The following is a 27,296-nucleotide window of genomic DNA, read 5'->3' as shown; positions in this document are numbered from 1 at the left end:
ATTTGACATTTATTTACAAACTAATCAACTTTAATTCGACATAAATAATCGGTTATTTGTTTATATAATTTACAAAAAGAGACATATCCTACTCACAGTGTTCTATAAATTCTTGGCTCAGGCGTGGAGGAACGGGAGATTACCGACAAAATAGTTACAAATATTGGGGCAGTAAGCGTGGGATACACCATTTACTCGAATAATATCAAGAAACACAAAAATGTTACTTTAGCATAGATCTAAAGATGTACATATATATAAATATGTTTATATTTAGGGTGACCCGATTTGTAGGAAAGGAACACAATTGAAAGAACCTCCGAAAGCGAAGGAATCATTACAAAATTCGGAGAAACTATCGGTAAACTGTTAGGTTTGACCCTTCATCCTCTTTCAAAGAAAAAAAATCCAAGCTTTTTTCATGCAAACCAATGAAGTAGGTATGAAGGATTTAATATTTCGGTTCCCACGTGCATTTTTTTTAAATATCAGGCAAGGGTCAAATGTGATCATCGACGTACAAATTGCAATTTCTGGCAAACAAATCGAACCACCCTGGATGTCATAAGTGTGGATTTTGGCTTGACTACGAGAAGTAACACGGCTGACGATTGCCTCTGCCTGAGTCGACTGTGGCTAGGGAGGTTGTGATGGTGGTGGTGGTGGAGTTTCCGCCGTAGTTGCTGCCCAGGTAGAAGCTCACGAACAAGATGCCGCACAGCAGCGACAGCGAAAGGACGACGCGCACCAGCTTCCTCGCGAAGGCGATGAGTCCTAGCAGATGGCCGCCGGCAGCCACGCCGCCCAGCTGCCCGTCGCCGATGCCTTGACAGCTGCGACACAGCTGCAGATGCGTCTGGATCAGGGCCTCCAGGCACTCGCCATCGAACTGGTCCATGTCGTCGGCGCAGTCCAGACCCAATTCCATCAAATCAAATGCACTGGCGCAGTTACCCAGCTCAGGGCAGTCGCAATCGTGGTCGTTATTATTGTGGCTGTTGCGAGCGGCATCGTTCAGCTCCTGCCTGGTCAGATTACACGGTGAAAGTAAATATTATTTGCGCTTGGCGCACGAATACGCCGTCGCCTTGGGGCAGGTGGATGAGTGGTGGCCCATATGCTGGTACATCAGGAATCCGAAGCCGGCGAAGAGCAGCATAAGCAGCGCCAACGTCACATATTGCAGGTTCTGGGTAAACGCCAACTGGCGCTCCATCGCCGAGGCCGGATCGTTCCCCTGGTTTCCATACAATTTCGATATATTAATATACAAATTCTGTAATTTGAGGCCATTTGGCCACTTACAATCGCGGATTTCTTGCAATCTACACTGGCCTTGCTGGCCTTGTTCGGGCAATCTGGTGGCGCTTTTGGAGCATCGAAGCGGCAGACCAACCTGTGCTGCTCCACGTCCACCGCCGAGGGGGATTTGTTCCGCCACAGTTCGGTCACATCGGAGCCACCGCATTCACTGCCCGGAGCCACCATGGCCATGACCAGGAACTTGTCCTTGCTCTCGGCACTGAGCTGGTGCTCCGACTTGAGCCATATGTTAATGGAGGCCTCCTGGTTTGGCTGGATGATCCCGCAGCGGGGTCGCACTCGGAACTTCTCCGGCGATGTGGTTTGGATCTGAAATGGTAAACGAGATTTATCTTCAGTGTACGCTATGGTAACAGTATTAATACTCACCTTATAGGTCACAGCCGACTTGGCAATCGACTTGAGGTTCAGCGTGGCCTCCGCATTCTTCGAGTTGAAGTTGACAAACTCCTTGGGATCTATTTGCAGCATGGCTAATCAAGAAAAGCAATATAGGGGTCCCCCGCTTGTTAATAATAGGGACGTTTTTGAATATTTGTAATTTGGGTGGGGACCAAAAAATTTTGATTTAACGGAATTAGGAACTAAAATAAGGCTAGTTGCTGCTACGATATATATTTGTGACATAATGGGCATTGATAGAAAGTCGAAATTTCACAGTTTAGTCTTGGTAGGAGATACCCGACTACAAATTGTATTAAATATTTGTATATTTTTTGTGTATTGAAATTCTCGATAGGAACTTTGGGCTTAGAGATTCAAGGGATAGGAAAAGAACATAGTAAGGGATGGTTTCTTACCCTCGGATGGAGTGTGCATCTCGTTGATGTTGGACTCCTTGAGCACCAGGGGAGCGGTATTGGCAAAGGTGACCTGTCGGTTAAAAAGAAATCGTTCAAATGACTGTCTTTTATGGTGAGTAGGATAGTTTGGCGCCGCCCCCTTAATCAGCCCCTGCGAACGTGCTTTTATGTGTCATCTTCACAAGGGCCTGCCCTACTATTCTTGGCACCCTTGAGCTGGCATTATTGGCGAAGGTTCCAGTTCCACTTGTGCTGGAGGTCGCTTGGTGAATTGGATTGATTTGGTTTTCAGCCGGATGTGGGGGTAGTATGTGCGGGTCTTGTATATCTCATAATTTCATATGCAATGGAATTACGAGTTTCATCTGGTCTGTTTTATCCACCCTTATCACTGACCTCCGGATGCAATCTCAAACTCACGTAATAATAACGCTCTGGCTCAGACATCGGTCACTTTCGCCAGTTCCCTTCACAAAGTTTTTTGATCCAAGTTTAACGACATATAGCTAAAGCCGGGCATTCAGACTTGGAGATTATTGCAATTACATAGTTTGCAGCCAACAAAATAAACCACAGCTGGCAACCCTAAAGCGGTATATTGCCCAAGTTTGCCTTACGGGATTCTCAAAACGCGTTAGCACATTCAAACATTTTAACTGTTATCGTTGAGTTAAAATCGGTAAATATTTTAATTTAAATTTTCAAGCCGAGCTTAAAGATTGCAAAAGTTTTTTGGTAACGAGATTTTTCTTTAAAATTTTAAGAATTACAGTTGCGGTCAAAATTTTAGTTTTTGGCTTATGGAAATGGAAATCAAAAATAATTTGGAAATGATTTTTGAAAAAATTGTTATATTTTCGTGAAGCAAATACTATAAACTTAATAGATCAATTATAAAATTATAAATTAACAGTTTTAAATTTCCTTGAATGACTCATTTTGTTTTTTGGTAAGTATTATGATATTAAAAAAAAATTTTTCCTACGCCTTAGTGGAATGTTTCCTTGCACATTACATTGTCGCACTATTATTATTTTGACCGCAGCTGTATATTCTCTTTTAATGGGTTGTCGTTTTTGTTTTTAAATCAATTAAAATTTTTTTATTGATGATCTGATTATATTATATAAATTGTATTCTTTTTATAACACTGTGTTGAAATTGGTTTATTTTTTAACTTACATTTGCAATTAAATATTAAAATCGTTAAGCTGGGATTAATGGTTGAAACAACTGAAACCTCGAACGGACCGAAAATTAAAATAACGCTTCTCTTGAATTTAAACTAAACAAACAGCAGTTGTCTTTTTAAGCAAAGGCAAATATACAAGGTGAAAAAATCGTCTTGAGTAGCAAGTCAATTCGATCCGTTTCGGGTTTGTTGTGCTTTTGTTTGGTCTTTCCACGTAACGCACACATGATCACCATGGTAGACAGTCAACTTTCTGTATAATTAACCGGATAAAGTCTGCCTTGCCAGTAAATACTTGGAATTTTCAGAGGTTTATAAATGATTTATTGATTCTGAAAGGACTGACACAGATTTCTCAAGCACAATTCGATGAGTATGAACACTTAGCGAGAGGTCACCGTACACAAAACACGTACGCACACACCTTCATTTTTGGTGAAGAATGAATATCAATTGGTACAACAACAATGCAGCTTCCGCCGCAGCCTCTCCTTTGTCTATCAGCTTATTTGTTAATAACAATTAAATATTGCAAATGCCCAAGACGACTAGCACAAGTTGGGAACAAACACGAAACGAACGTAAAATGAGGTTGCTTGTGAGGTTTTGTGACTAGTTCGCGTTGAATTCTCTCATTTTTGCTAACAGAAATGTTAAAAATAAAGCACACCCAAAAAGCTCAGAGCTTTCGGTCGTAGCATTTGGTTCTCGTTCTCTCCGCCTTTTTCTCAGCTCTCTCTCGCTTTCTCTCTCGATCAGCTTCGCCCGGCTGTTGTTGTTGCTACTTCCGTCTGACGTAAAATGAACTGAAACTGTAAATGAAAGAATGAAAGTGCCGTTGCAATGAGAGAGTGCATTAAACGATGACGTCGTGTGGGTGTACGTGTGGGTGTGCCGTTGTGTGGGTGGGTGGTTGAGTGGGTGTGAGCAAGACACTGGATAATATTCGCTCTGGGAATCATTTACACATACGATACACACATAAAACATGCTTTAATCCCTGTGGCAATGTGCGTTCCACTTTTTTCGGGTCAATGCTTCAGGGCCTCGAGCTGACCGCTAACCACTGACCCCAGCCATAAACCGAAAGTTTAGCAATATGTCAACTAACAGGACTATAAATAGCTGCTGTAATATTCGGCCAACCGACTGCTGCGGGTAAAACGAGCAGCTACACTGAGACAAAAAATAATATTTACAACAGCAGTAGTCAATCAATAATAATACATCAATTAACACCATAAATTTGTTGATAAGGCTCTTATGTACCAGGTGTACTAGGGTGGCCTTAAAAAAAAATCACATCTGATGATATTTTATATTTTGGATTTTAAGGAGCAATTATTGTTTTCGAAGACAAAACAATTTTAGTTTGGCCATGAAAGGGTTTTCCAAAAAAAATTAATTTATTAAAATACGTACACGCATTATTAATCAAATAAAACCGTTCGTACGAAATATGTAAATGCACAGACTAGTGCTATCAGTAGCCAGTTTAAAAAACATACAAAGAAAATGATAAACAAAATAAAAACAGAAAAAAACAAGTTGAAATTAGATTCTTATCAGTTGATATATGTTAAATTTCCTATATAATTATTATCTTCGGTGCTTCAATCAGAACTTCTCATAAACATTTGACTACGGCAACAAGTAAAATTTCTGCTAATGGTTTTAAGGGACTGGATTTCTGAATTAAGGTTTTAAGCTAAAATTCTGATTCCTTTATTAAAGTGTTTTGAATCGCAGCATTTAATGTTTTTGAAAGAAAGTAAATTCAACCACAATTAAGGAAAGTATTAGTTTTTAAACTGGCAAAATCCTTTCCCTTAAAAGGACAACCTACAACAAGGCTGTAGTCCCATGTTGGACAACGACAAGATCTGTATTCTTGAAATAATTTAATATTCCCCAGTGTAATGGGACAAAACCTCGTTTAGGTTAGCTTAGTGGTCAGTTGGGGACAGGCAACTCGCGCAGGACACGCAAACAGCGCACCCTAAATCAATACGCGTCCGAAGACTGTGAATCAATTATGGAAAGGGCGCTTTAAGGTGGCTCGCGTGCGGTTTCGGAAAAAGCAATTAGGCGACCGAGGGACCGACTTCTTCCGGGTGCAGCCATGTCAAATGGAACACACCCCACCACCGGACCCTGCTCGAGATTAAGTCTGTTGTGGTGGGTGTCCTGCTACTAGTATCTCCACCCCAAACCAGTATCTTACCTTCTTGTCCGCGAACTGCTCATCATCACCGGCATTGGCGGCCACCGGCTTGGCGGACTGTTTGGCCCCCGGCACAAAGCTAAATTCGTAGTTATCCTCGCCACCCCAGCTGGCCAGGCATTTGTCCTTGGTTATATACTGGCCGATGTCCTTTTTCGATATCATTTTCAAAATCTCAACTGCCTTTGGTGGCAGCAGGGCCTTGATGACCTTAAAGGCAGCTAAGGGAAGGTAGAGATAAGTCACGGTCACGGTTAATGTTATGTTTGGATGTGATTAGTTACAGGAAGAAATCGATTTAATATCAAGTATATAATGACGGAATTAAGATGAAACGTTTTTAAAAGTGTAAATCTTTAAACTACTCTAGAGCTGACAATGATTATCTGCTAGTAGTAATTTAGATTGAATAGAAAATATTATTCTTGATATTAGATTAATAAATTCCATACAGTACCTACCATTTAGCACCCAGGCCAGTTCGAACACCAAAATGTAATTCAGGGAATTCGGATAGTACTGCTTGAATGTCTCGACAATCCGCTTAACGAAATCCAAGTCCATGGAGGCCAATCCAGTGCCCGCCATGTCAAAGAATATGGTCAGCTTTGTCAAATGCTGCTCCCGCTGGATTCTCTCCACCCAGTACACAACGATGCGGATCAGTTCGTCCAGATTCTTGGATTTACTATGAAGCTTGACGCGGAATACCAACAGGGGCGTTCCGTCGATATCAGTGCTATGCACAAATACTGATCCCTCCTTTAGATATTCCTGGTTCAACTGGCTCTCGTCGAGATCATTGGCACCATACGATTGGCGCCAGGCACACGTCTCCCACAACTTATTAAAGGCAGTATCCATGTCAAGATCATACATTTCCAGGAATCGCTGTAGCCAAAGATTTTCGTTGCGGATGCGATCAATATCCACTGGATGGAAGGGTACTAACAGCGGATCATGCCATGTAAAGTAATAAAAAGATTATTACAATCTTATCTATGCTTACTTGAACGCTTTTGTGCTTAAGAAAATATTTTGACTAGATAATAAGTTTCAGATATGATATATATTTGCTTTGGGTTACAATATACTGTTCCCACGAACTGTTATTTATTATTCATGTTCTTTTGATGTTTCACATTCATGAATATTTAATCAACTTTTACATACGAGGTGCCAGAATTAAAGTTTTTAAAAAGATAAGGAGCGAGTTGATAACAGCATAGGGCAAAAGTGTTGTTTAAAGGTGTGTACTGTTTTTAGAAGAAGCGTTGAAACTAAATTTTACATTTTCAAAACTCCACAAGTCTAAAACTAAACATAAATTAAATTTTCACTTATCAGTATTGAGGTAACTTTTCAATCAATGAGAGCTATTTTAAAATGCTCTACTAGGTTGTGTTAAACTTTGGCCCCAGCCACTTAACCTTCTGCCGCTGATAGGTAGTTATACGGAAGTCCATATACTATATGCCTTAACCATTTTTATATATAGTTTTTCAGGTAGCTATAGCTTAGGTCTCAAGTTCAGAGCTTTCGTTTGAGTGCACTTCAGGCAGACTAATCGTTAGGCTAGGCAGGGCTGTTTAATTTATTCATTGACTAAATGGCAAATTTGCACTACAAATAAGCCAAACCGAATGTATAATATAAACAAACTATTAACAGAACACTGCTATACCTCAAGTAATTATCGAATACAACACATATGACCATAAACTGAAGCACAGCTAACGAACGTTGCACTTTGGATCCGACGGGTGTTTTGGATTATCTCACCTGCAGGCGGTGATGAGGCATATTTGCTGTTAAACCTTTCGCGCAGCTCCTCGATTTGCCCGGGGGTCGTCTCCTTGACCTTGATGCCCATGCCGCCGACTAGTTAACACACTCGTTCACAACCAAAATCGTGGACAGACTAAACATTAAGGTTTAAATCCGATCGTAGGGGGCAATTTGGTATGCCAATCGCTCCGCTTCTAATCTGAAATCCACTTTCACTGCGATTAGATTGGGCCCACAAATAAACTGCTCAACTTGGAACACAGGTGAAGGTACAACAGGTAAATAGCGAGCTCTCCAAGTGCGTTCCACGAGCGTGCGCGGCTAACTGAGTGAGCTACTAACGGTGTCGACAGCGGCTATCCACGCTGGGTATATAGATATATCGCCACGATCGTTGGCAGTCGGCTAGCGTACGGATCGAATGTGGAGCACCTGGTTCTCCGCGGTACTATAATGGGCCTCCCAAAAGGGCAACCCACAAGCCACCCACCCCCGTACTGCTGCAATGGAACGTGATCGCGTGGGAGGTATACCACCTGCATTACAATTACCTCCAAGCGCTTGAGCGAAAATATTGTAATACAGAAAGCTTTTGAAGCTTTTCGCTGGAGTGATTAAACAGACGGCGAATTCCGGGCAATAAAAATCGTACTATTTACACTATCATACAAAGTTTAGGCAATTTCAGGCAAATTTATAAACGTATTCGTCGTTGCCACCCCAGATCTTCAGGCAGTTGTCCTTGTCCACATACTGGTCGATGTCCTTCTTGGTCGTCACTTTCAGAATCTTCAGAGCTTCGGCGGGCAGGAAGGTCTTGACAATTTTGAAGGCAGCTAAGGACAGAAAACAAACCAAATATAATATTGATCCAAAAAAAAAACCTCAAAAAACATACCATTCAACAGGAAAGGCAAGTCATGCACCAGAATGTAGTTGGGCACATAGGGGTATTTGGTCTCGAACACGCCGATAATACTCTTGATGAAGTCCAGATCCAAGTTGCTCAGACCGGAGTCAGTCATGTCCATGAAAAGGGTCATCTTATCCAGGTTGCTCTCGCGCTGCAATCGCTCAACCCAGAAGACCAGGATGCGCAGAAGATCCTCCTGACTGCGACTCTTCGAATGCTTGTTGATGGTGAGGATCAGCAGGGGTTTTCCGTCCTTGTCCTTGTTGTGGACAAAGATGGAGCCATCGTTGAGGTATTCCTGGTTTAAGTTCGCCTCGTTGATGTCGTACACTCCGAAGCTCTTACGCCAGGCGAGATTGTCCCACAATCTGGTGATAGTTTTCTCCACATCAAAGTCATATACCTGCAGAAGTTTGGTGATCCATAGGTCACTGTCGTTGATGCGCTTCAGATCGTTGGGATGGAAGGGTTCTATTTTGGTAATATACATGTTTTATTGATTAGATCTGGTTACTTTTAACTAATTGGCTTACCTGCTGGTGGCTCCTTCTCCAGTTTCTGGAGAATGCTAGTCTTGACTTGGCTAATCTGCTCGGCAGTGGGGTCCTGATCTGAGGGCATATTGCTGCTTGGGTGTACACGCACCAACTGAAATGTCCCCTGCGATGGACTCTAAATTTATACCAATAGATTTTCCTTATCTACCCCTTAATTGTATGGAGTTCTGGGGAGAAAGTATGAAGTATTCTTAATCTGCGAGCAGCGGGATGACTTGCCTGCGAGCGGACTACTCAACGACTGACAGCCAGCTCTGGCCTTAAACGTCAGCCGTTTCGCTCGCCGGGAGCGTTTTATTTGTTCTCCAATTGTGCTCTGCTTTCCAGACGATCATGTAAATGACTCAATGCGGGTGGCGTTCGGGCGGGGCAACCGCACTGCCGCCCGTTCTTTAATCAATACAAAAAAAAAAAGACAAAAACATATTACCCGCAGACCAGTCAGGGGGGCAATCAAAGGGGCCCGGGCAATTGCGATAAGCGGAATAAACTCGAGAACTGGTAATGTGTATGGTTTGTGCAGGAGACTCTTTGGGAACTTGCTTTTTATTGCTGCAGCTGTGCTTTTTTTCTCCATATATGACGTATCCACTAGTTTTGTATACACATCTTAACAGGGGGCTGGGGAAACTCTCTGTGGTTTTCCTTGATTCGATATAGTAAGCTTAGTCTACTGTGCTCATTTATTCCCTTCAAATGCCAGTCGATGATTGCGGTGGCCGTAATTGATATCAAATCGTAGGGCTTTGCTATTATTACAGTAAGTTCTTTTATTTTCTTAACCAGGGGAATTTATCAATTAGTTTTATGTAGCATATATACATATATACAAGTGCAAAAATAGCTCACAAACTAATCTTATCAACCTATGAACTGAATTTGTTTCATTGCTTTTTTTATAGCCCAGAGATAGGGATTAAAGGTGTTCCTTGCAATAATTGCAGTAATTTAATTTTTATTATCATCATTAGATACAGACATTCTCCTGATTTTTGAACTTTTGTGCTATATCCATACTAATGAACTTTGAAATTTTGTGTGACCAAATTGTCAATTTAATTTTTCTAATTAAGTTCCATGTGAATGTATGTTTGTATGTATGTATTTATTTGTTATCACCAATCCGAATTAAATTTGTATGTATGTATATAATGTTATCAGCAATCCGAATTAAATTTGTTTTACTGCTTGTTTTTATTACCCAGATAGAGAGTTTAAAGGTCTTCTATTATTATTTTTAAACGGAGGCCAAGCAGTTGCTTATTATTTTTATACCCTTGCAGAGGGTATTATAATTTCAGTCAGAATTTTGCAACGCAGTGAAGGAGACATCTCCGACCATATAAAGTATATATATTCTTGATCAGCATCACAAGGTGAGTCGATCTAGCCATGTCCGTCTGTCCGTCCGTCTGTCCGTCCGTTTCTACGCAAACTAGTCTCTCAGTTTTAAAGCTATCTGCATGAAACTTTTCCAAAAGTTGTCTTTTTATTGCAGTTAGTATATAAGTCGGAACGAGCCGGATCGGACGACTATAGCATATAGCTCCCATAGGAACAATCGAAAAAATAAATAAAAAAAAATTATAACTTTGCTGTTTTTTAATTTTTTTGTTAGTTCTTCGACATATAGTAATGGTAAAATATTTCAGAATTACGGTTTAAATTTCATCAAAATCGGACGACTATATCATGTAGCTCCCATAGAAATAATAAAAATATATAAAATAACTATCTAATATTTGAGCTGCAAATCATCATAGCTTCAATGTTTTTCAACATATACGCAATTAAATCATAATTTTAATGTTTTCAAAAGTATTTAATTCCTCCAATAGCTGCAAGGGTATATGAACTTCGGCTTGCCGAAGTTTGCTTCCTTTCTTGTTTTAATGGCGTTATTAATAACTAGAAATACGGCATGGTAGTTATATTGCTGAACAGCTGCTGGTTAAATGTTTATACCCGTTGCTCGAGTAAAATGGTATTTTGTATTCTTTGAACAGTATGTAACAGTATCTAACAGGTAGAAGATGGTGTTTATAGTATATGTATGCCTTCTTGAGAACATTTTCCGACCGATGGCGCCACCTAATCCCAAATATTTACCGGGGGTATATTTAATTTGAAATTGGTTGGCTAACTGACGGGTATCTAATAGCCGTGGCATTTGTCTATATCGTTTCTTCTTCTTATATTTCATATTATGAGTCAGACTAAACAAACAATTCGTTTTGATGAGAATGCATTTGATTTATAAACGCAAACTTTTGGAATTTCAATTAGTTTGCAAAATGTATGAATTAGATAATTTAATCAAGTTAAAATCAATTTTTGAACTCAATATGTGTTGCGCTTTTGTTATTGTTGACATTGAACACGGATGAAAGGAACGGAACGAGCGGACAAAAACAAAACCGAAGCCATTTACATATCGAAAGCTCGATGCCCCGTGCATCCGCAGCCCCCGCCATTTGGACCATCCGACATCGACAGCGACGTCCAAGAACTTTTCTGGCCCAGTTGTGATGTTTACGTGAAAACGTGCGTTCGAAGCGACCACGTCCTCGCCGTTCAGCCGGATGCGGATGCAGTGCAGCCAGTTGTGAGATCCCCAAAGTCCCCGAGATGAAGTTCGCCGAACACCTGACGGCCCACATAACGCCGGAGTGGCGAAAGCAGTACATTAACTATGAGGTGAGTGCCGCAAATCGACGGATCCGAGGTGAGGAAAAATCTGTATCCGTGTAGATACACGGACGAGTGTGCTTTTCCCGCTGTCATTTTGCCAGCTGTGACGTCATGTGCCCCATCAGCTGATTTTTGGCCCAACTGTCAAATGGTGGAGCTTTCAACGCGCATGCGCCTTAACTAGCGGCATTATGTGTTTTGCTCTTCTCGGACGTAAACAAATCGGAAGGGGATGGGAAGACGGGGCAAAGAAAGTGGAACATAAACGATGGCCAAGATGACCGGGGGTTGTATGAAAACAGTCAGGTGCAAAAGTAAAGTTCACATTGTTAATTAAATATTTTATAGAAATAGTCACATTACCTATCTCCAACAAATGGGTTGAAAAGTAGCAGGGCTTGAAAAAATACAGTCAGGTCCAAAAGTAATGTTTATATTAATTTAAGAAAAAAAATTCCTAAAATGTATAGCTCTTGGAAAAAGATATTTTAATACTTTTTATTAATACTTTTTTATTTTTCAAAGTCTGATATCAACATAAAATATAACTATAAAATATAACTATACAATTTTTATACTAAAAAGGGAGTTTCACAACTGATTTAAAAAATGCGACATGGCAATAACATTTGGCTCTCACATTCTTTTAAGACCATATTTTGAAAGAAAACTACAATTTAAAGAGATAGTTTAAAGTATAGTAATTCCGTAAAGAATATGTTTTTGGCAATAAATACGTATAAGAGCTCAGTATATATTTTAAAAGAATATAAATAATTATTTAATGCTCTTGTATATTTTAGGAGATGAAAGCCATGCTTTATGCGGCCATCGAACAATCGCCATCCGCTGAGCTCGTGGAGCGCGAGATGGTGACCCGCTACTTTGCCAAATTCGATGAGGAGTTCTTTCACTACTGCGACAAGGAGCTGGCCAAGATCAACACATTCTACTCGGAGAAGATGGCCGAGGCGACTCGCAAATACGGCAGTCTGCGCAGCGAATTGACCGAGGCCCTGGAGATGGGCCATCCGAAGAAGCAACCGGCGTGGAAGAGGCGAACGCCGCTGGGCAAGAAGAATGTGCCGGCGCGCAAGATACAGGATCTCAAGTTGGCATTTAGTGAATTCTATCTGGGGCTGATACTGCTCCAGAACTATCAGAACCTCAACTTCACGGGTTTCCGTAAGATACTTAAGAAACATGACAAGCTGCTGAGCGTGGATTATGGTGCACGTTGGCGCACGGATCACGTGGAGGCGGCGCACTTCTACACCAACAAGGACATCGATCGGCTGATCCAGGAAACGGAGCAGGCCGTTACGCAGGACATCGAGGGAGGTGATCGACAGAGGGCGATGAAGCGGTTGCGGGTGCCGCCGTTGGGCGAGCAGCAGAGCCCATGGACCACCTTCAAGGTGGGTCTCTTCTCCGGCGCCTTCGTGGTCCTCTTCATAACGGTTGTGATTGCGGCCATGTTCTACGGCTTTGGGGAGAACTGGCGGGCGGGAATGAGGATGTTCCGTGCGCCATTCCTCATCATCGAATGCCTTTTCCTCTGGGGCGTCAACGTCTACGGCTGGAGATCATCGGGTGTGAATCACGTCCTTATCTTCGAGTTGGATCCGCGCAATCACCTGTCCGAACAGAACATCATGGAGGTGGCTTCGGTCTTTGGCGTCATCTGGGCCATCTGTGTGCTGAGCTACATCTTTTCCGATCCACTGGGCATTCCGCAGTACGCAGCTCCACTGTGCCTCTACACACTGATGGCCGCCTTCTTGCTCAATCCCACAAAGACTTTTCATCATGAGGCCCGATACTGGGCCTTGAGAGTACTGATTCGAGTAGTCATGGCGCCGTTCTGCTTTCGTTAACTTTGCCGATTTCTGGCTGGCCGATCAGCTGAACAGCATGGTTCCGGCATTCCTGGACATACCCTTCCTCATTTGCTTCTTTGGTCGGAGTCCCACATGGCACAAGGCTGGAAAGGGTGAGTAAGGCAGGAGTTATGGTAAAATCAAATTATTTTTATAAGTTGTTTATTTATGGAGTTGCACAAAGACATTTTTATAGTTCCCATGTCTTGTCTAAATGATACTCAAATTTTTGATACAGAATTTTAAATTTTAATTTGAATTTAAACTTAGTTTGCCAATTTATGCTATTTCTGGCTGGACTTTTTGTTATTCTTTTTGACCTTTATTAACATTCTTTGATATTATTCTGAAAAAGCTCCATTTCCCACTTCAGTTTATGTTGCTTTTAAGTTGGCATATATAATAGAAAATGAATTTAAATTATCAATTCAGTTTCGGGAATCGGCAACATAAATGATTTATTTATGGGGTCCACAGAGGTTAATTTACCTCCTTTGTCTATTTCCATACCAGCTGCCAGCCATTGTGTGGAGTATGTGACCCTGCTGCATCCCATTGTTGCCATTCTGCCCGCCTACTTTCGATTCGCTCAGTGCATCCGCAGATACCGGGACACAAAGGAGTCATTTCCGCATCTGGTCAACGCAGCGAAGTATGCAACATCCTTCTTTGTGGTGATATTTGCCCACAAATATCACACCACCACGGGTAAGTGGATTCATTATGCGGGCGTGAGTTCATTAGGGCAGACCAACGTCACCGCAAGACCAAGTATATATACATTATGCGTGCTGTTTACGGTCCGGTGCCAATTAGTGCCGTCTTCATGGCCGAAAATTCATGTAGATTGTGTTTTGGCAGGAGGGCACGTGCACCTTTTCCTACTCACTCTGTGGCCGTCTGATTTACAGATACCTATCCGCTGTCCAAGGAGAATCCCTGGTTCTACTGCTGGATTACGGCGGCCATCTTCTCGTCCTGCTACGCCTACACATGGGACATCAAAATGGACTGGGGATTGTTCGACTCGAAGGCGGGCGACAATCGATTCTTGCGTGAGGAAATCGTTTATTCATCGACGGTGAGTATTGGGATGGGTATTAGTTTTGGTGAAGAGAGTGGGTGCACCCCCACAAATAATGGCCACGATAAATATTTGGCCAAACGGCACGTTAAACAATCTTTCAAAGCGTTCATTATCCCTCTCCTTCGCTCGACTGCTGCTTTCTCGGTCCGCAGTGGTTCTACTACTTTGGCATTATTGAGGATTTAATATTGCGCTTCAGCTGGACCCTATCCATGAGTCTAATTGAGGCTGGCTACATCGAAGGCGACGTAATGATGACCATTCTCAGTCCCCTGGAGGTTTTCCGACGTTTTATTTGGAATTATTTCCGACTGGAGAACGAACATCTGAACAACGTGGGCAAGTTCAGAGCGGTAAGGGATATTTCGGTGGCTCCTATGGATTGCTCAGATCAGGTGAGTTTTGCTAACAGCAACATAGCACAAAAAAATCTTGTACACATTACGTTACAAATTAGATACAGTATAGTTAATCACGGTTTCCTTCATTGTCCTACCTAAATAAACAGTGGTACAGTGATTTACAAAAAAAACGAATTTTCAAACCAAATTATTTACTTGTTATTTGAAACCTATTGTTTATTTGAAAAATTCAATTGTTGCTTGTTGTTCTATTTTTGCTTTAAGGCAATGTAAAAAATTTAAATCCAAAGGAAGACTGTGTTATATCGACCACCTTTTTTTGTCATCGGTGGCGAGTGTTGATGCAAAACGCTTTTTGCCATTTTGTGGCGCCAACGGAGATAACAAAAATATATTTTTGACATCTTTTAATAACAATTTTGAAATAAATTGGTTCAAACGATGTGCTACTAAATGAAACCTTAATTGATAGCCTGACTCTATTCGTATCTTAATAAGTTTCCAATTTTGCATCAGGTTTATATCAATTCTTACGGAAATAAAAACATTTACTTACTGTACACCTAAATTTTTCTAACTTCAGACCACTATACTACGAATGATGGATGAAACGGATGGCGTCTTAAATCGAAGGCGTGGAAAAGCCGCTGGCGGCAAATCCGCAACAAAGAAGAACAAACAGGAGCACCGTCTGCTCCTCCAGGGTGAATCCATCGAGGACCTTTGCTCTTAGTTGGTTGTTTATGCGGATACCCAACAAACATCTCTCTGTGTGCACAAATTTTAAGTTCATGCTAATAAAGCACTGCAGCTGCATTCTCGAACAATGATTGAATGATCCCATTTGCTTATATTTTGGCATCTGTGAGCAAGAAAGTTCGAGGTTTTTCGATGCCATATTATACAGTATGTGGGTGGAGAATGCGATAACGATTGATGATGAGCAGAAGTTCAATTTGCGTGACAGTTGAACAATAAACTTTGGGGAGCAGCCTGCTTTATATGGGTCTGGCATGTTGGGTGCCTAAAAATACATTTGCCGAACCATGTTATCCGCCTGATTGTTGAGGTTGTCATAGCAAATTTGCGTAAACGCTAGCATATGTAATTATTTGCTGATGTGCCAAGGTATGCATGACATTTTGATCATGTGTAAAAGCATAAAAATTGATGACCACCGATTAGCAAGAAACTGTCAGTTTATTTGTTCGTTATCAGCTTCTTTTTTTGGGAATTAATTGGATAATTTCTTTTTTGCATAATATGTATTCAAGAACTTTCATTGGAGGCTGCTGTTGACAAACAAATTTAATATATTTCAACGTGGTATACCGCAGGGAGTTGAGTTTCGCTCACAGCTGCTGTATATTGATTGATTGGTGGGTTTTTGTCAGGTGTCGCCGTTGTTATTATATAATACAATTTTGAAAAATATCTGCTTCCTGCTGACATTGTTCATTTCAAAAATCTTTCATTTTTATTGATTCATAATCGAGGTTAATACACAAAGTGTTCGCTTAAACGATTTTTGCATTTCTATGCTCTTTTAATTTTAGCTTTACCAATAAAATGTTTTGTTATCGTATTAGCAAATAGCGATAAAAAATGGTTGTCGAATTTAATGTGTGCTCAATTTGATAAAGTAAGCAGACAGCTTACTAAGTTTTGGCAAAAGAAAGTTTTTTTGTTTAGGAAACTTTTTGTGTTTCTGGTAGTCAAAAAGTTTTGTAGTTCTAGGAAAAGCGCCATTGTTTTTCATAAATATTCTTTACCGTTTTTATGCCATATTGCGTTAAATTATTTTAATTTTGCAATTTAGCAGTTGATAAAATCTGCGTTTTCTGATAATGCAATTGATGTTAAAAAAGCGAATAGAAAATAGTTGACAAGTATATCTAAATATGAACTTAAAAGTGAAACATCTAGCAATCAATATGGCTTGCAAGCTTTGTGTTTATGTAAGGTAAATATCTTCTAAGGGTTCTCCTCGTTTCTACTTTTGGCACATGCCTTCTGAGTGCTCTGTATAAAAGCGGATTATATCACGGTTGTCAGTCTTTAAGAACACAGTTGCTTATTTGTATAAAGCCAAGGTTCAATTTGAAGTGCAGTTCATTCATTTTTATATTTTTAGAATTTTTCATCTTTGGGGAACCGTTTTTATGTGATTCCGTTGCCGGGCAACGCCGGTAGCAAAGCATTGGCTATTAGGAACCATTTATGGCTCTCAGATACGAATTTCCTTTTAGCCATTCCCGGGCTGGCTACTGTCACATTGATGCGAATCTCCTACGGGCGAGTGCTCAATTTTGAAGCCTTGCGATAAGTGGACCCTTTTTGGGAGTGTTTTTATAAGCCCGGGGATGTAAGTCGTTGTGCGGATGTGAGGCCATATTTTGCCACATTTAATTTGGCAGCCCTCGAGATAAACCCATTGATAACGTGTTTTTTGGGTGTTTTATTCCACCTTGCGGTTATAGCCTTTAAGCTGATGAAAATGTAAAATGTGCTCGTGTACTGGGAAATAATAAAACTTTTCATGTTTTCATTTTTTTTGAAGGCCTACACCTTGGCGACAATCGTCTGAGCTTACTTTATCTGTTGATCACAATTTTTTGCCTTCTTTCATTCGTATTTTTTTCAGTTCGGTTCCTTTACCGCTGTCAAAGCAGATTTTCTTTGTTTTGACAAAGGGACCACCAAAAACTGATGGCAAACACATGCTGTGTACACAGAACAATGCCAGCAATCTTTCACATGAATAAACCACCGTGCGAATTCGTATTGTTGTGTTCACATTTTCGGAATGGCTTGCATTTGGCAACGTTAACGTTCCTGATTGCAATTGTTTTGTTTAGCTTACTGAAGTTTACTTATTGCGTATACGCCATGTCCACCGTTTGCAAATGCTATTAGTTAGTTAGTTTTAGTTGATCCTGTTCAGAAACATCTGCGCTTGGGGCTGATAAATGAATAAACATTCGGTGACAACGACTGAATGCATTTCAACATAGCAGCAATACAATCGAGATATGCAAATGTTCGAGGATTAAGTGATTGAAAGGCCTGAGATAGTTGTGTGGCATGTGTGAAACAATTAAGCGAGCGAAAATTTAAGTTTATCCGAACATATAGAATTCCATATTCCAATTTAAATATCATAAATAAATGCCATCGTCGCTGAAAATAATTCTAATAAAGACCTGAAATAGAATGCTTTGATTGCTGACGCGTATGCAGACATCAGGCTCATTAAAACAAAAACAACACCTGTGTGACTTCAATTGCAGGCCATTAGCCCACGTTGCGTATACTTTATTTGCCTGTGCGTAAATACAGCAACCTCCGTTTGGAAGTGAACAAACTTTGCTCTACATTTTCCACTGTACCTCTCAGTGTCAAAAACAGCCCTTAATATTAAACGGAACATTGATTGAACAAATGTTTACATCGAAAGTTAATTAATTAATTTAAAGCGGCTGACCATGGTCCTTGACAACCGCGACTGACAGGAAGAGGTTGGAAATTGCCACACAATATGCTAATCGAAAGTCGCTCGAGTTTTAATTAACCATGAACAGTATTTTTATGGGCGAAAGTGCGTGCCCTTTAATTTCGGGTTGCCGAATTTAATGTCAGCCAATGTATGCATAACCCCAACAGGGGGGCATAAATCTTATTTGGCAATGCCATTCCGGTCCATCTGAGTGGAATGTGCTGAGTAATTCAATGTGGAAGCGAAGCCAACGGTCTTTAGTCCCATTCGTTTACCCGTCATTGATTGATGGCCGCAGTGCTTGCAGAGGAAAAAGCTATTTATAATATGTTTATTATTTATATTGCATGCTAATGCCAATCTATATAAACACACATATACATGCGTTCATTGGTCCGGCTTGTTTGCTTGTGAAATTTGATTGAAACTAATGGACGCGGACGCCAAGTGGCATCCGCAAATGTCACCCAAAGGACACGTAAAAACCATTCAAATATGAGGCATAATTCAGGTCACAGTTTCTAGCTTCTAATGCGGTGGAATGGAGTTAATAAGAAATTTCACTTCAGCGGGTTTCATAACCAGTTTCAAATCCTTAAAGCGCATTGCGATAAACTTATTTCTTATGCTCACGCTCCATGAAAATTTAATTTGGAAGCATTTCAATTGTCAACCGTGCTTAAGCTCAAGCACTTTGAGTCGCTTTATCATTTATAGAAATTTTCCCACTAAGAGGACACTTTATTCCATCATTCTTCACTTTTCCATGAGGAAGTTTTGAGAACCCATCTGTTGTTGGCCAAAAATGTCAAGCGACACTCGCGCGTCAGTCAGAGTTTTGATAGCGAATTTAAGTGCAAGCCTTCTGCCGACAAAATAAACATGGTGGACAACTAAAATAATATTGCATCTATTCTAATGAAAGATCAACAAACAAAAGTGTTTGTACCCCGTTAAAGTTTTTCTTTCTTAAGTAAAAAAAATTTTATTTGCATTACAGCATTTAGTTCGGTGAGAAATGGTTTGGAAATGTTATTTAATTATTTTAAATTCACTTTATATGTAATTAGCCGTTTAGCAATATTTTTTTGTAATTTACTCCGTTTAGGCTAATCAAATTAAAACTATTTAATGTCATGCTAATTGGATTGCCCAGAATTTTGCAAACTTTAACTCGGCTGTACTCATCCTTCTCAAAATTTGCTTATTTATTGCTGAAATATTAATCGCTTTACACCCGACTTCTCTTTGCGGATTTATTTACCCGCGAGTCGTTGTCGTGGCAACTATTTCAGCTGTGGTCTGTCTTGTACCCTTTAAGGAAAGAGGGTATGTTGGGACTGTAAAGTAAGGCAAACTTTTGTTTCGCAAAAATTAATTTTAATTTATTCCGGATATTTTTGTTCATATTTTTTGGTCATCGTTTTCATTACCAGTGAATTCGGAAAGGGTATTCGCGCTGTCCAACAACCAAATATTTTATTACTGGTTTATTGGTTTGTATATCTTTTATACAGTACGTGGGTTTATTGCCAATTAAAAAGATCACGAAATGCTTAAAGGGTAAGTAAATAAATTCCATTTGGTAAAGTCTTCAAGAGTATTTTGAAAGGTACAAAATTTAATTCAAGAAATGATAAAACAGTGATGCTTTATTTGCAAAAACAGCTTGTCTTGTTGTGAGAAAGACCTCAAGCCTCTTGTATGCTTATAATGTACCGGCTGAAAAAAGGTCAGATGTTTGCTTTTGTTTCGAAGTACGCGGTTTTTACTTTGAAGCAGCTCATAAAAAGAAGGCTCAATTAAAAAAGGCTTAAGGTTTCCGGAAAAAGCCTCTTGTAGTCTTAATGGAGGCCTACAGCGTTCACATATGCCGCATCTGCCTAATTTCCAATGAATCTCCCTATATTTTAACACTGAACTGTCACCCAAGCCCACAGCTTTTTGGGGTAACAAGATTGATGTCTGGGCCTCGCTCCACATAATTTACTAACACGATTTATTGCTGACAAACGGTTTTTCGCTAATGCGAAAGCTCAGCCGACTTATGTCCTAATTATTTTGGCTTCAATGCGTGTCGGTTGGAATACTTTTCAAATCCCCCAATGACGGAAGACGACTTTAGTCATTGGCAACCAAAATGCGGCTTTAATACCAAATGCGCAAAGCTGTTTGTATTTTACACTTGTCAGATTTCTCTTTCTAAACAAGCCATTTATAAGCCCTCAAATGACCATTAAGAGCTGGTCATATTCAACAGAAAATATGTTTTCTCGAGGACTAAAAATTTTAGGTTTCAATTAAAGATTCCCTCAAATAGGCCAAAGGAATTTTAATCCCAAATTGTTTTCTTCATTTAATATTCATTAAGATGCTTACATCTTTTATGGCATCTCCCTGGTGCGTGAATTAGCTTCATTTGAATGCTAATTTTCTAATTGAATGTATATAGACACGTAACCATAAGAAAGTTTGATGTGCTTTAAGCGAGCACACGCACATAAATCTACATAAATTTCCTGCCAAATCGACCCTTTTTTCGGCCACGCTGCGTATACGCAATAAAGCGAGTGACAAACTGGCTGCCACTCTCGTCAAGCGTCGAGTTGCCCCAAAGATTCTGTTTACTTTCTGCCTTTTAAAATACACCAGCACATATATAACCTCACCCAGTTGTCATAAGCTATAAATCAAGTGAAAGTCCAGAACGTCTGCTGGAGGCAGAAAAAGTCCTTAGTCTTCAAATCTGTCAATATGTTTCGTGAGTTGCAGGAGATGTAATCATAAGGCTTTAAAATTTAACATTTGATTAAAGTCAAGGTGCTCCATCTCCTGACTTTGACACCCACTAGTTTCAGATTTCCATTGTAGTGAAAATCGATAGCTGGATGCATGCTCCAAAAAGTTTGACATCCATTGTTACACTTCCGTTTCCTGTTAATCTGCAACCATGAGGGGTTGTCGAAAGTTAAGCAACTTTTCGATTTTTCGGTCCCATTAAAGATGCATGTGTGTACATTTCCCTTCAAGTTCGATGGCGACCACTGAGTCCAGCGGTTTGACTGGCAAGTCAAAGTGTCCAAAGTTGCGGCTGCTGAGAGGGACAGGAATTTCATTTGATTTCACTTATACTTTAATTGAATTTTCACTTAAGCAGTCAAGACGCTTGGCAAATATTGCCACTGCCGCCGCACTCAAGCGCTAATGGAAAACTCATTATCCTGGAATCGGGAGTCAGGGAGATCCGCCATCTTCGCAATTAGAGAGAAAGCATGCGCGCTTCTGGCTCGTGTAAGTTAGCTTATTGTCAGTTGTGTGTGTACGGCTAGGATCTAGGATTCTGATGAAGCAGTATTTCCCTTAAGTGCCCCACAATGGCCACTTTAATGAGCCAAACGGCGAGCCAACTGCAGACTGTTGATAAGGTAGAACAGAAATGAATTCCACGGGCTTGCAACGCGAGTGCATTAATTATTTCTCTATGAAATATCCATAATTTCCATGAATACGAGTTGAAATAATCAATGGATATAAATTAAATATAATATAATATAATGCAAATAAAATATATGGAATTTTACAAACTTTTTTATACATGAGTGATTGCATTCATGCAATCCATGACTTCTAAATCAATTTCACGCTGGTATAAAAATCCTTTTATCGAAGCCTAAAAAAGGTTGCCAGGCCTGCCTGCTGCAAGTCGCAGAGTATTTGTCGAAAAATTAAAGACCAATAATAAAATATTTTTAAATTGATTGAGCAGCATTTAAACTCTTAATCACTTATGTTTATTCAGGAATGTTGGGAAATTCGATATTTATCTAACAGACTCTTCACCACTTAAGAATCCATTAGATTAGGTTTTTTTAAAGCATTCTAACTTTCTCCAGTCTCCTGATATTTCTGGCTAGCGTTTTTAAGGGCATGACAGTGAAATGTGCGGAATGTCGTTGCCTGTGGCAATGTCAATATTTGAACGACTTTTCACAAATGTAATAACAGTGGCAGTTTTGCTGAGTCTTAATGTGGGAGTTTTCATGGCGTTCATTGCCATGCGTGAGCATGTCCACTCAAATCTTGTAAAGTCAAAATATAAAAAAATTAAGAATAACGCTCAAGAACGTCTCAAGAAATTTAAAATTTTTAAAGAATAAAATTTGTTGAGCGTTTAAAATGACAAGAGACAACTTCATAAGAGGGTAAATATTTTTAAGCTTAAGCACTTCGTTTGTATTTTCGGGTTTTTCTTTATATACCGAGTGTTACTTTATTATTTAATTTACAACTTTGTCCGCTATTTGCCGTGCCTTTGAACTAAAAACTAATCAAAGTAAACAATCGTTTTGAACTTCAAAAAGTTAAAATTTTGTTTGTGTTTAAAACTTTAAACTACCAATATGGCCATATTTAGTTGAGTTATTCTCAGTGTGACAGTTGCTGTGGCACCGGCATCATCTGCCGCATCGCGTCATTTTTACAGTCAGGAAGCTGGACAATAGTTTGCGGATTGTGTGGCTTCTCCAGCAGCGACTCTTTGTCATCGACAGCTGGCGGGCAGGAAGCCCAGCTCAGGCGCTAAACCATATATGCATTTCCAGGTAGCGATTCTGTGTCATTTGTCCCTGCAACTTCACCAAGGGGCTTAATTAAGAGTGCCAATTTAGCCTCGTGATTAAGTGTCTTTTAATGAAGCTTCTATTCTGGTCTGATGACGTCAGCAGTTGTATCGTATTGCAGTGGATACAAGTTATGTTTGTCTTTCAAGGGATTTTTAACTAGGGCTTTAAATACCATTAGTCGGCCACTTAAACCATTTAACCCTACTCGGGTCAACTCTTCATTTTCTAAAACCTAATTAAGTCCATTTTTTTCCCTCAACACCTTGTTGTTTTAGGGTTCGTTGACCTGCGGCTATTTGCTCGGGCAAAACTTAAGCATTTGAATAATTAGTTGAATAATTATAGTTGACCCCCAACTGCTGAGTGGTTCAGTAGTTTGGCTTTGCAAAGCACTCAAACTTAAGCGGAGCTCACATCCTGTTCGCATTGTAAAGAACTTCAACATCTCGAACTTTTCGGGAACATAATCAGAAAAAAAATCATGGTAAATCCAAGTATTATCACTTTGAAATAAATATTTTCGGTTCTGATTTAGCCCCGATAGGTGTTGTGTTTAAATCAAGGTGTGTTACACTTTCATTTTTATTTTGAAGTATGCAATAACTTAGTTTTAGATTTAAACAAAATTTAAATTTTCGCATTGGATAAACCAATTAAATATGTCAATCATGACATTATTATGTTTTTAGGACTCCACGTCAGAGATTTGGCAGTGTCTCCGAATATAATTCGAATTAAAAAAAAAAAGTAGGCAAAAAACATTAAAATATATCACTGAAGTTTGACTGTACTTTACAGTTGAGTAGCCAAAGGAAAGCAATCTTTTTGTTGTTTGTTTTGTTAGGGGACCCAATACTCATTAAGCGATTCCTGGAACCTTTATTACGTCGCTCCGTTTACATAAAGCAGGAAGATGAAATGCGTAAGTCTATAGCTGTAAAAGAGGCATATTGCCAAAGTCTGGTGTGCCTCTTGGAAAACGTATATCATTTTATTCTGCCATTTCTAAACAAATGAATTTGTAAAAATATCAGCATTTTTCCTAAAACTTCTGGTTTTGGGGACAAGTACGTAACGTTGACTTAGTGACGAGTTGAACTTGCGTCACTGCAATGAGCTGGGCTGCAAGCCAAAGTAATAATTGGTATTAGGGCCAGTTGCTCTCCATTTGTCTGATCCGATGGGTGGTCTAGATGGTTTTTAGTTAATTGAAAATGCCTTGCCTCCGAGCCGTACATTAAGGTCCTTACCTGTCCGGGACTGCTGCTCCTCCTCCTCGGTGATGGTGGAGAAGTTGGTGAGGCGCTGCGAGGTGATGAGCGGACTGGCAGCACCGAGAATTCGTCGCCGCTTCCCGCTTCCGGTTCCGGCCTCCAGCTGTTGCTGCAGATTATGTTGCTGCTGCTGCTGCTGCGCCTGCTGCAGTTGCTGCTGCGATTTGGTTAGCTTCTCGGCTGCTGTGAAGACCACAATAGGCTTTTGTTGGGCGGAGGCACACGGTGTTCAAGGGGGGAGGGCAGGTAAGCATACATGGGGGATTCACAACACATTCACCGAATACCTACCGATGCCGCGGAGGACGCCTGTTGCAGCTCCGCTCGTTGCGAGCGGAACGTTTGGTACTGCGAGATGACGCACAGCAGACAGTAGAGCTGGAAATGCAAATGAAGGGATGGGTCAGTAGACAGTCAAAAGCGCCCTCTGATACACTTAACACTAAACCCTTAACAAAAAACATAAAATCGCAATATTAAAATAGGGTTTGGTTTTTAGAATTACCAAATGTTATAAATAGTGCCTAAGTATAATATGGGAACTTTTCTGTTAACATACCGCACAGGCTTTAAAATAAATTTCTTTGATACAAAGTAATAAATTACAAATATTTATGGAAAGACTTAAGTAATTCAGCCCATTGTATATAAAATAGCACAGAGCAATACGTAAAATTTGTATATAAGTGCAGTCTTTACATTTGATTTAAATGTACTCCAACCTAGCTCAATCCTTTTTTCTCTAGCTCAGCACGCGCTTGGACATCACAACGACGTAAAGATTTGAGGTAAAATGGAATTCGGTACAGTATTCTTAATATAACAAATTTTTCTTAAGTAGCCAGCTGCAGTTACACTCCCAAAACTCTAAAAAGGTTTTGCAGTGCAATGGTTAATGGTTAAAATTGCGTTTTGGTTTTTAATATCACAAAATGTAAAAACATGTCAGCGTTGGTTAAATTCAGTTTTCATAGAAATATCCATAAAAAATACTACTGTTAAAGCTAATGGTTAAAGAGAACAGCATGCTGCGGCATTGAACATAAAACGTAACTACAAATTACAAATTAAATAAACAATTGTCAATCGATTTAATTTGTAGAACTGCTTTTTTTGCAGCATTCTAAACTCACGTTGAGGCACAGTAGGAAGAAGTCCATGGTGAAGATGAAACCGACAATCGGGTCGAAATTCACGCGGCGGGAGAGGGCCAAATACACCAGGTGGAAGCACTCGATGAGCATGTCGCCCAGCATGAAGCAAATCCAGGGTAGCATTAGCTGTCGCTTGCTCTGCAATTTCACCCGTGATTGAGGTTGGGGTTGCGCTGGTAACTGAGGTGGACAAAGCACGCCCCAATACACTCACCTGCTGGAGACCCAATATCAGCAGAACCGACGACAGCACCATCAGCATCGAGCAAAAGAGTAACAAAACGTTGAATATCACAGTCACTGCGAAGGGCATAAATCACACGTAATTGAGCCGCTCTCAAAGAACAAGAACTAGGGTCGGATGGAGTGTCCTTCCGACCACTCCAGTATCCTTCAGCCTCACCTACAGTCACATCACCCTTCTCCAGCAAACTCTCGCCCGTCGGATGAGCGCGGTTCCCCAGCAGGAATTCCTGCTCCCCGAGCAGGTAGAACAAAAACATCAGCGTCGAGAAGCCAAAGTAAACCTGCATGAGTAAAATTGTGCAAAACATGTAAGGTACGGAATCCCAACAAAATCCCTTTCAAGTGACATTTGAGTGCCGTAATTGCTCGAGCAGCATGAAACTCGACTTTGTAATATGTTTGCATCGGTGTTTTGTTAACATTGGTTGTTAATCATTCTATTTTAGGTCGTTTGGCAGCTATCAAATATAAAAATGTTATTCCACAAGCCCAAGAATTTTGTTATGTGACACACAGTTAATGTGTCACATTACTCTTGAAATTCATTAATTAACACAAGGTTAAAACTGCTTCATTGACTATATAAACTAGAAACAAACTGATTGGTGCTAGGAGTTAATATCTATTTATTTGTTTCTATTTACTTTATATGGCTGAAAGTTTAAAGCGTACTTCAATTTCTTATTTCTATGTAATACTTTTCATTGTTGATCAAATAAAATATACTTAGATTGCATCTAACTAATGCCAGTAATTTGTATGTGCAACTTGAGTCTATACAAAAGTTTTTTGTGAAATTAACATATTTCTTTGCTAAAGTCAACTTTACTGAATTAATTGCGAAGAGTAGCTTTTTTGCACCGTCATTTACTGACGTTGGTGCTCAATTGGGTAATAAAAAGTAAGTTTTGACTTAAATAGTTCCGAGAAGCCAAATAACTTTTTATAACTGTTATCCGTTTGACTGAAAAGTTCAGTGGGAATTTTGATATATTCCCTTTGCTTCGGGCCACATCTTATCTTCAGGAATTATTCATATGAGAAGCAACCCACCAATGTGTAGATGGCGCAGGCAAAGCTGCCACTCCGCACGTCCTTCCAGAAGCAACAAGACTCCAGGATGGCCATCTTTCAGTCCCTCACGCCTCGCAGCTGAACATTCCAAGCACGCTGACACAAAAAGGGATTTCCTTTGGGGGGAACGGCAGCCGCCACTTTCACTTGACTTTCTACACTTTCGCCCGCGGGAATACCACCTTATCTCGCTTCCCGCCAAACGGTTAATTTGCCTGCTTTAGTTGTTTTTCTTTGCCAAAGTTTTTATTTGGCACTCCGCAGATAAATATCAAGGATATTTTGTGGATGCTGGCGGGACACTGACACATAATTCCATACACAAGACGGCGCAGATTTATGACACTGATTTATGTGGCATGACCGGGCATATTTATGTGGTCCGAAGTATGGGATTTCGGCACGAGAGACTCCGAGAGGAACCGCTGTCATTGAAAGTCGCATCGGGACTGGCTTAGTGGTCCCTCGAAGGACACCACATTGGTTTCAATTTCGAAAGGTTCGCACTCGTTTTATGAATGAAAGTTCGAAAGTGGTCGTGGGGTAAGGGATTCTGGGGCTCACGCATGCGCCTCATCGACAAGCAACAGCAACAGGCGGTTGTGGACTC

At 40.2% G+C, this 27,296-nt stretch overlaps 4 protein-coding genes and 1 long non-coding RNA gene across 11 annotated transcripts; 2 read left to right on the top strand and 3 right to left on the bottom strand.

Annotated features, from left to right (window-relative positions):
• Positions 1-8: 8 nt before the first annotated feature.
• Positions 9-7,836, bottom strand: LOC128258896 (motile sperm domain-containing protein 2). 4 transcript variants are annotated; one of them, XM_052990875.1, is made up of 7 exons: positions 7,325-7,805; positions 6,004-6,489; positions 5,543-5,763; positions 2,124-2,196; positions 1,693-1,796; positions 1,306-1,632; positions 9-1,237 (listed from the first exon to the last, which is right to left on the bottom strand). In XM_052990875.1, exons 1-7 carry the CDS (start codon positions 7,413-7,415, stop codon positions 1,055-1,057), a joined length of 1,485 nt encoding a protein of 494 aa, XP_052846835.1. In that variant the 5' UTR covers positions 7,416-7,805; the 3' UTR covers positions 9-1,054. The 4 variants fall into 4 exon arrangements, 3 of the variants coding, with proteins under 3 accessions (XP_052846835.1, XP_052846837.1, XP_052846836.1); XM_052990877.1 differs by lacking the exons at positions 5,543-5,763; positions 6,004-6,489; positions 7,325-7,805 and adding an exon at positions 3,743-3,972; XM_052990876.1 differs by lacking the exons at positions 5,543-5,763; positions 6,004-6,489; positions 7,325-7,805 and adding an exon at positions 2,547-2,702.
• Positions 7,837-7,960: 124 nt separating this feature from the next.
• LOC128258897 (motile sperm domain-containing protein 2) lies at positions 7,961-9,035 on the bottom strand. The gene is made up of 3 exons (XM_052990878.1): positions 8,777-9,035; positions 8,229-8,714; positions 7,961-8,166 (listed from the first exon to the last, which is right to left on the bottom strand). The coding sequence occupies exons 1-3, from the start codon at positions 8,862-8,864 to the stop codon at positions 8,015-8,017; spliced, it is 726 nt and encodes a 241-aa protein (XP_052846838.1). The 5' UTR covers positions 8,865-9,035; the 3' UTR covers positions 7,961-8,014.
• Positions 9,036-9,488: 453 nt separating this feature from the next.
• LOC128258894 (xenotropic and polytropic retrovirus receptor 1) lies at positions 9,489-15,650 on the top strand. Its single transcript, XM_052990873.1, is given in 8 exon segments — positions 9,489-9,560; positions 11,191-11,497; positions 12,295-13,359; positions 13,361-13,484; positions 13,885-14,079; positions 14,283-14,452; positions 14,611-14,853; positions 15,404-15,650. Coding segments are annotated over 7 exon segments (2,016 nt in total). The 5' UTR covers positions 9,489-9,560; positions 11,191-11,428; the 3' UTR covers positions 15,554-15,650.
• Positions 15,651-22,662: 7,012 nt separating this feature from the next.
• LOC128258334 (uncharacterized) lies at positions 22,663-25,469 on the top strand. The gene is made up of 4 exons (XR_008267953.1): positions 22,663-22,917; positions 24,959-25,000; positions 25,054-25,261; positions 25,332-25,469. It is a non-coding gene; the product is annotated as an uncharacterized LOC128258334 (long non-coding RNA).
• LOC128258333 (uncharacterized) lies at positions 23,889-27,114 on the bottom strand. Of its 4 annotated transcripts, XM_052989911.1 has the most exons (7): positions 26,666-27,114; positions 25,770-25,893; positions 25,581-25,666; positions 25,346-25,504; positions 24,504-24,590; positions 24,189-24,414; positions 23,889-24,127 (listed from the first exon to the last, which is right to left on the bottom strand). In XM_052989911.1, the coding sequence occupies exons 1-7, from the start codon at positions 26,738-26,740 to the stop codon at positions 24,021-24,023; spliced, it is 864 nt and encodes a 287-aa protein (XP_052845871.1). In that variant the 5' UTR covers positions 26,741-27,114; the 3' UTR covers positions 23,889-24,020. The 4 variants fall into 4 exon arrangements, with proteins under 4 accessions (XP_052845871.1, XP_052845869.1, XP_052845870.1 ...); XM_052989909.1 differs by having other exon boundaries at positions 24,189-24,395; positions 25,581-25,893; XM_052989910.1 differs by having other exon boundaries at positions 24,189-24,395; positions 25,346-25,666.
• Between the last annotated feature and the right edge of the window lie 182 nt (positions 27,115-27,296).

This window comes from Drosophila gunungcola (genome assembly GCF_025200985.1).
Source record: "Drosophila gunungcola strain Sukarami chromosome 3L unlocalized genomic scaffold, Dgunungcola_SK_2 000003F, whole genome shotgun sequence".
In the NCBI taxonomy this organism is placed as follows: domain Eukaryota; kingdom Metazoa; phylum Arthropoda; class Insecta; order Diptera; family Drosophilidae; genus Drosophila; species Drosophila gunungcola.
This window is presented reverse-complemented; position numbering and strand designations above follow the sequence as displayed.

Coding starts and splice junctions, on each gene's coding strand:
- LOC128258896 (XM_052990875.1), bottom strand. CDS start 7,415: ATGGGCATCAAGGTCAAGGAGACGACCCCCGGGCAAATCGAGGAGCTG. Junction 2,197..5,542: donor AGCAGTTCGCGGACAAGAAG/GTAAGATACTGG, acceptor TTTAACCGACAG/GTCACCTTTGCCAATACCGC. Junction 1,633..1,692: donor AGTCGGCTGTGACCTATAAG/GTGAGTATTAAT, acceptor TTACCATTTCAG/ATCCAAACCACATCGCCGGA.
- LOC128258897 (XM_052990878.1), bottom strand. CDS start 8,864: ATGCCCTCAGATCAGGACCCCACTGCCGAGCAGATTAGCCAAGTCAAG. Junction 8,715..8,776: donor GGAGAAGGAGCCACCAGCAG/GTAAGCCAATTA, acceptor TTACCAAAATAG/AACCCTTCCATCCCAACGAT. Junction 8,167..8,228: donor CTTGCCTTTCCTGTTGAATG/GTATGTTTTTTG, acceptor TTCTGTCCTTAG/CTGCCTTCAAAATTGTCAAG.
- LOC128258333 (XM_052989909.1), bottom strand. CDS start 26,740: ATGGCCATCCTGGAGTCTTGTTGCTTCTGGAAGGACGTGCGGAGTGGC. Junction 24,591..25,345: donor TCTTCCTACTGTGCCTCAAC/GTGAGTTTAGAA, acceptor TTGCATTTCCAG/CTCTACTGTCTGCTGTGCGT. Junction 24,128..24,188: donor GGAGCAGCAGTCCCGGACAG/GTAAGGACCTTA, acceptor AAAACCATCTAG/ACCACCCATCGGATCAGACA.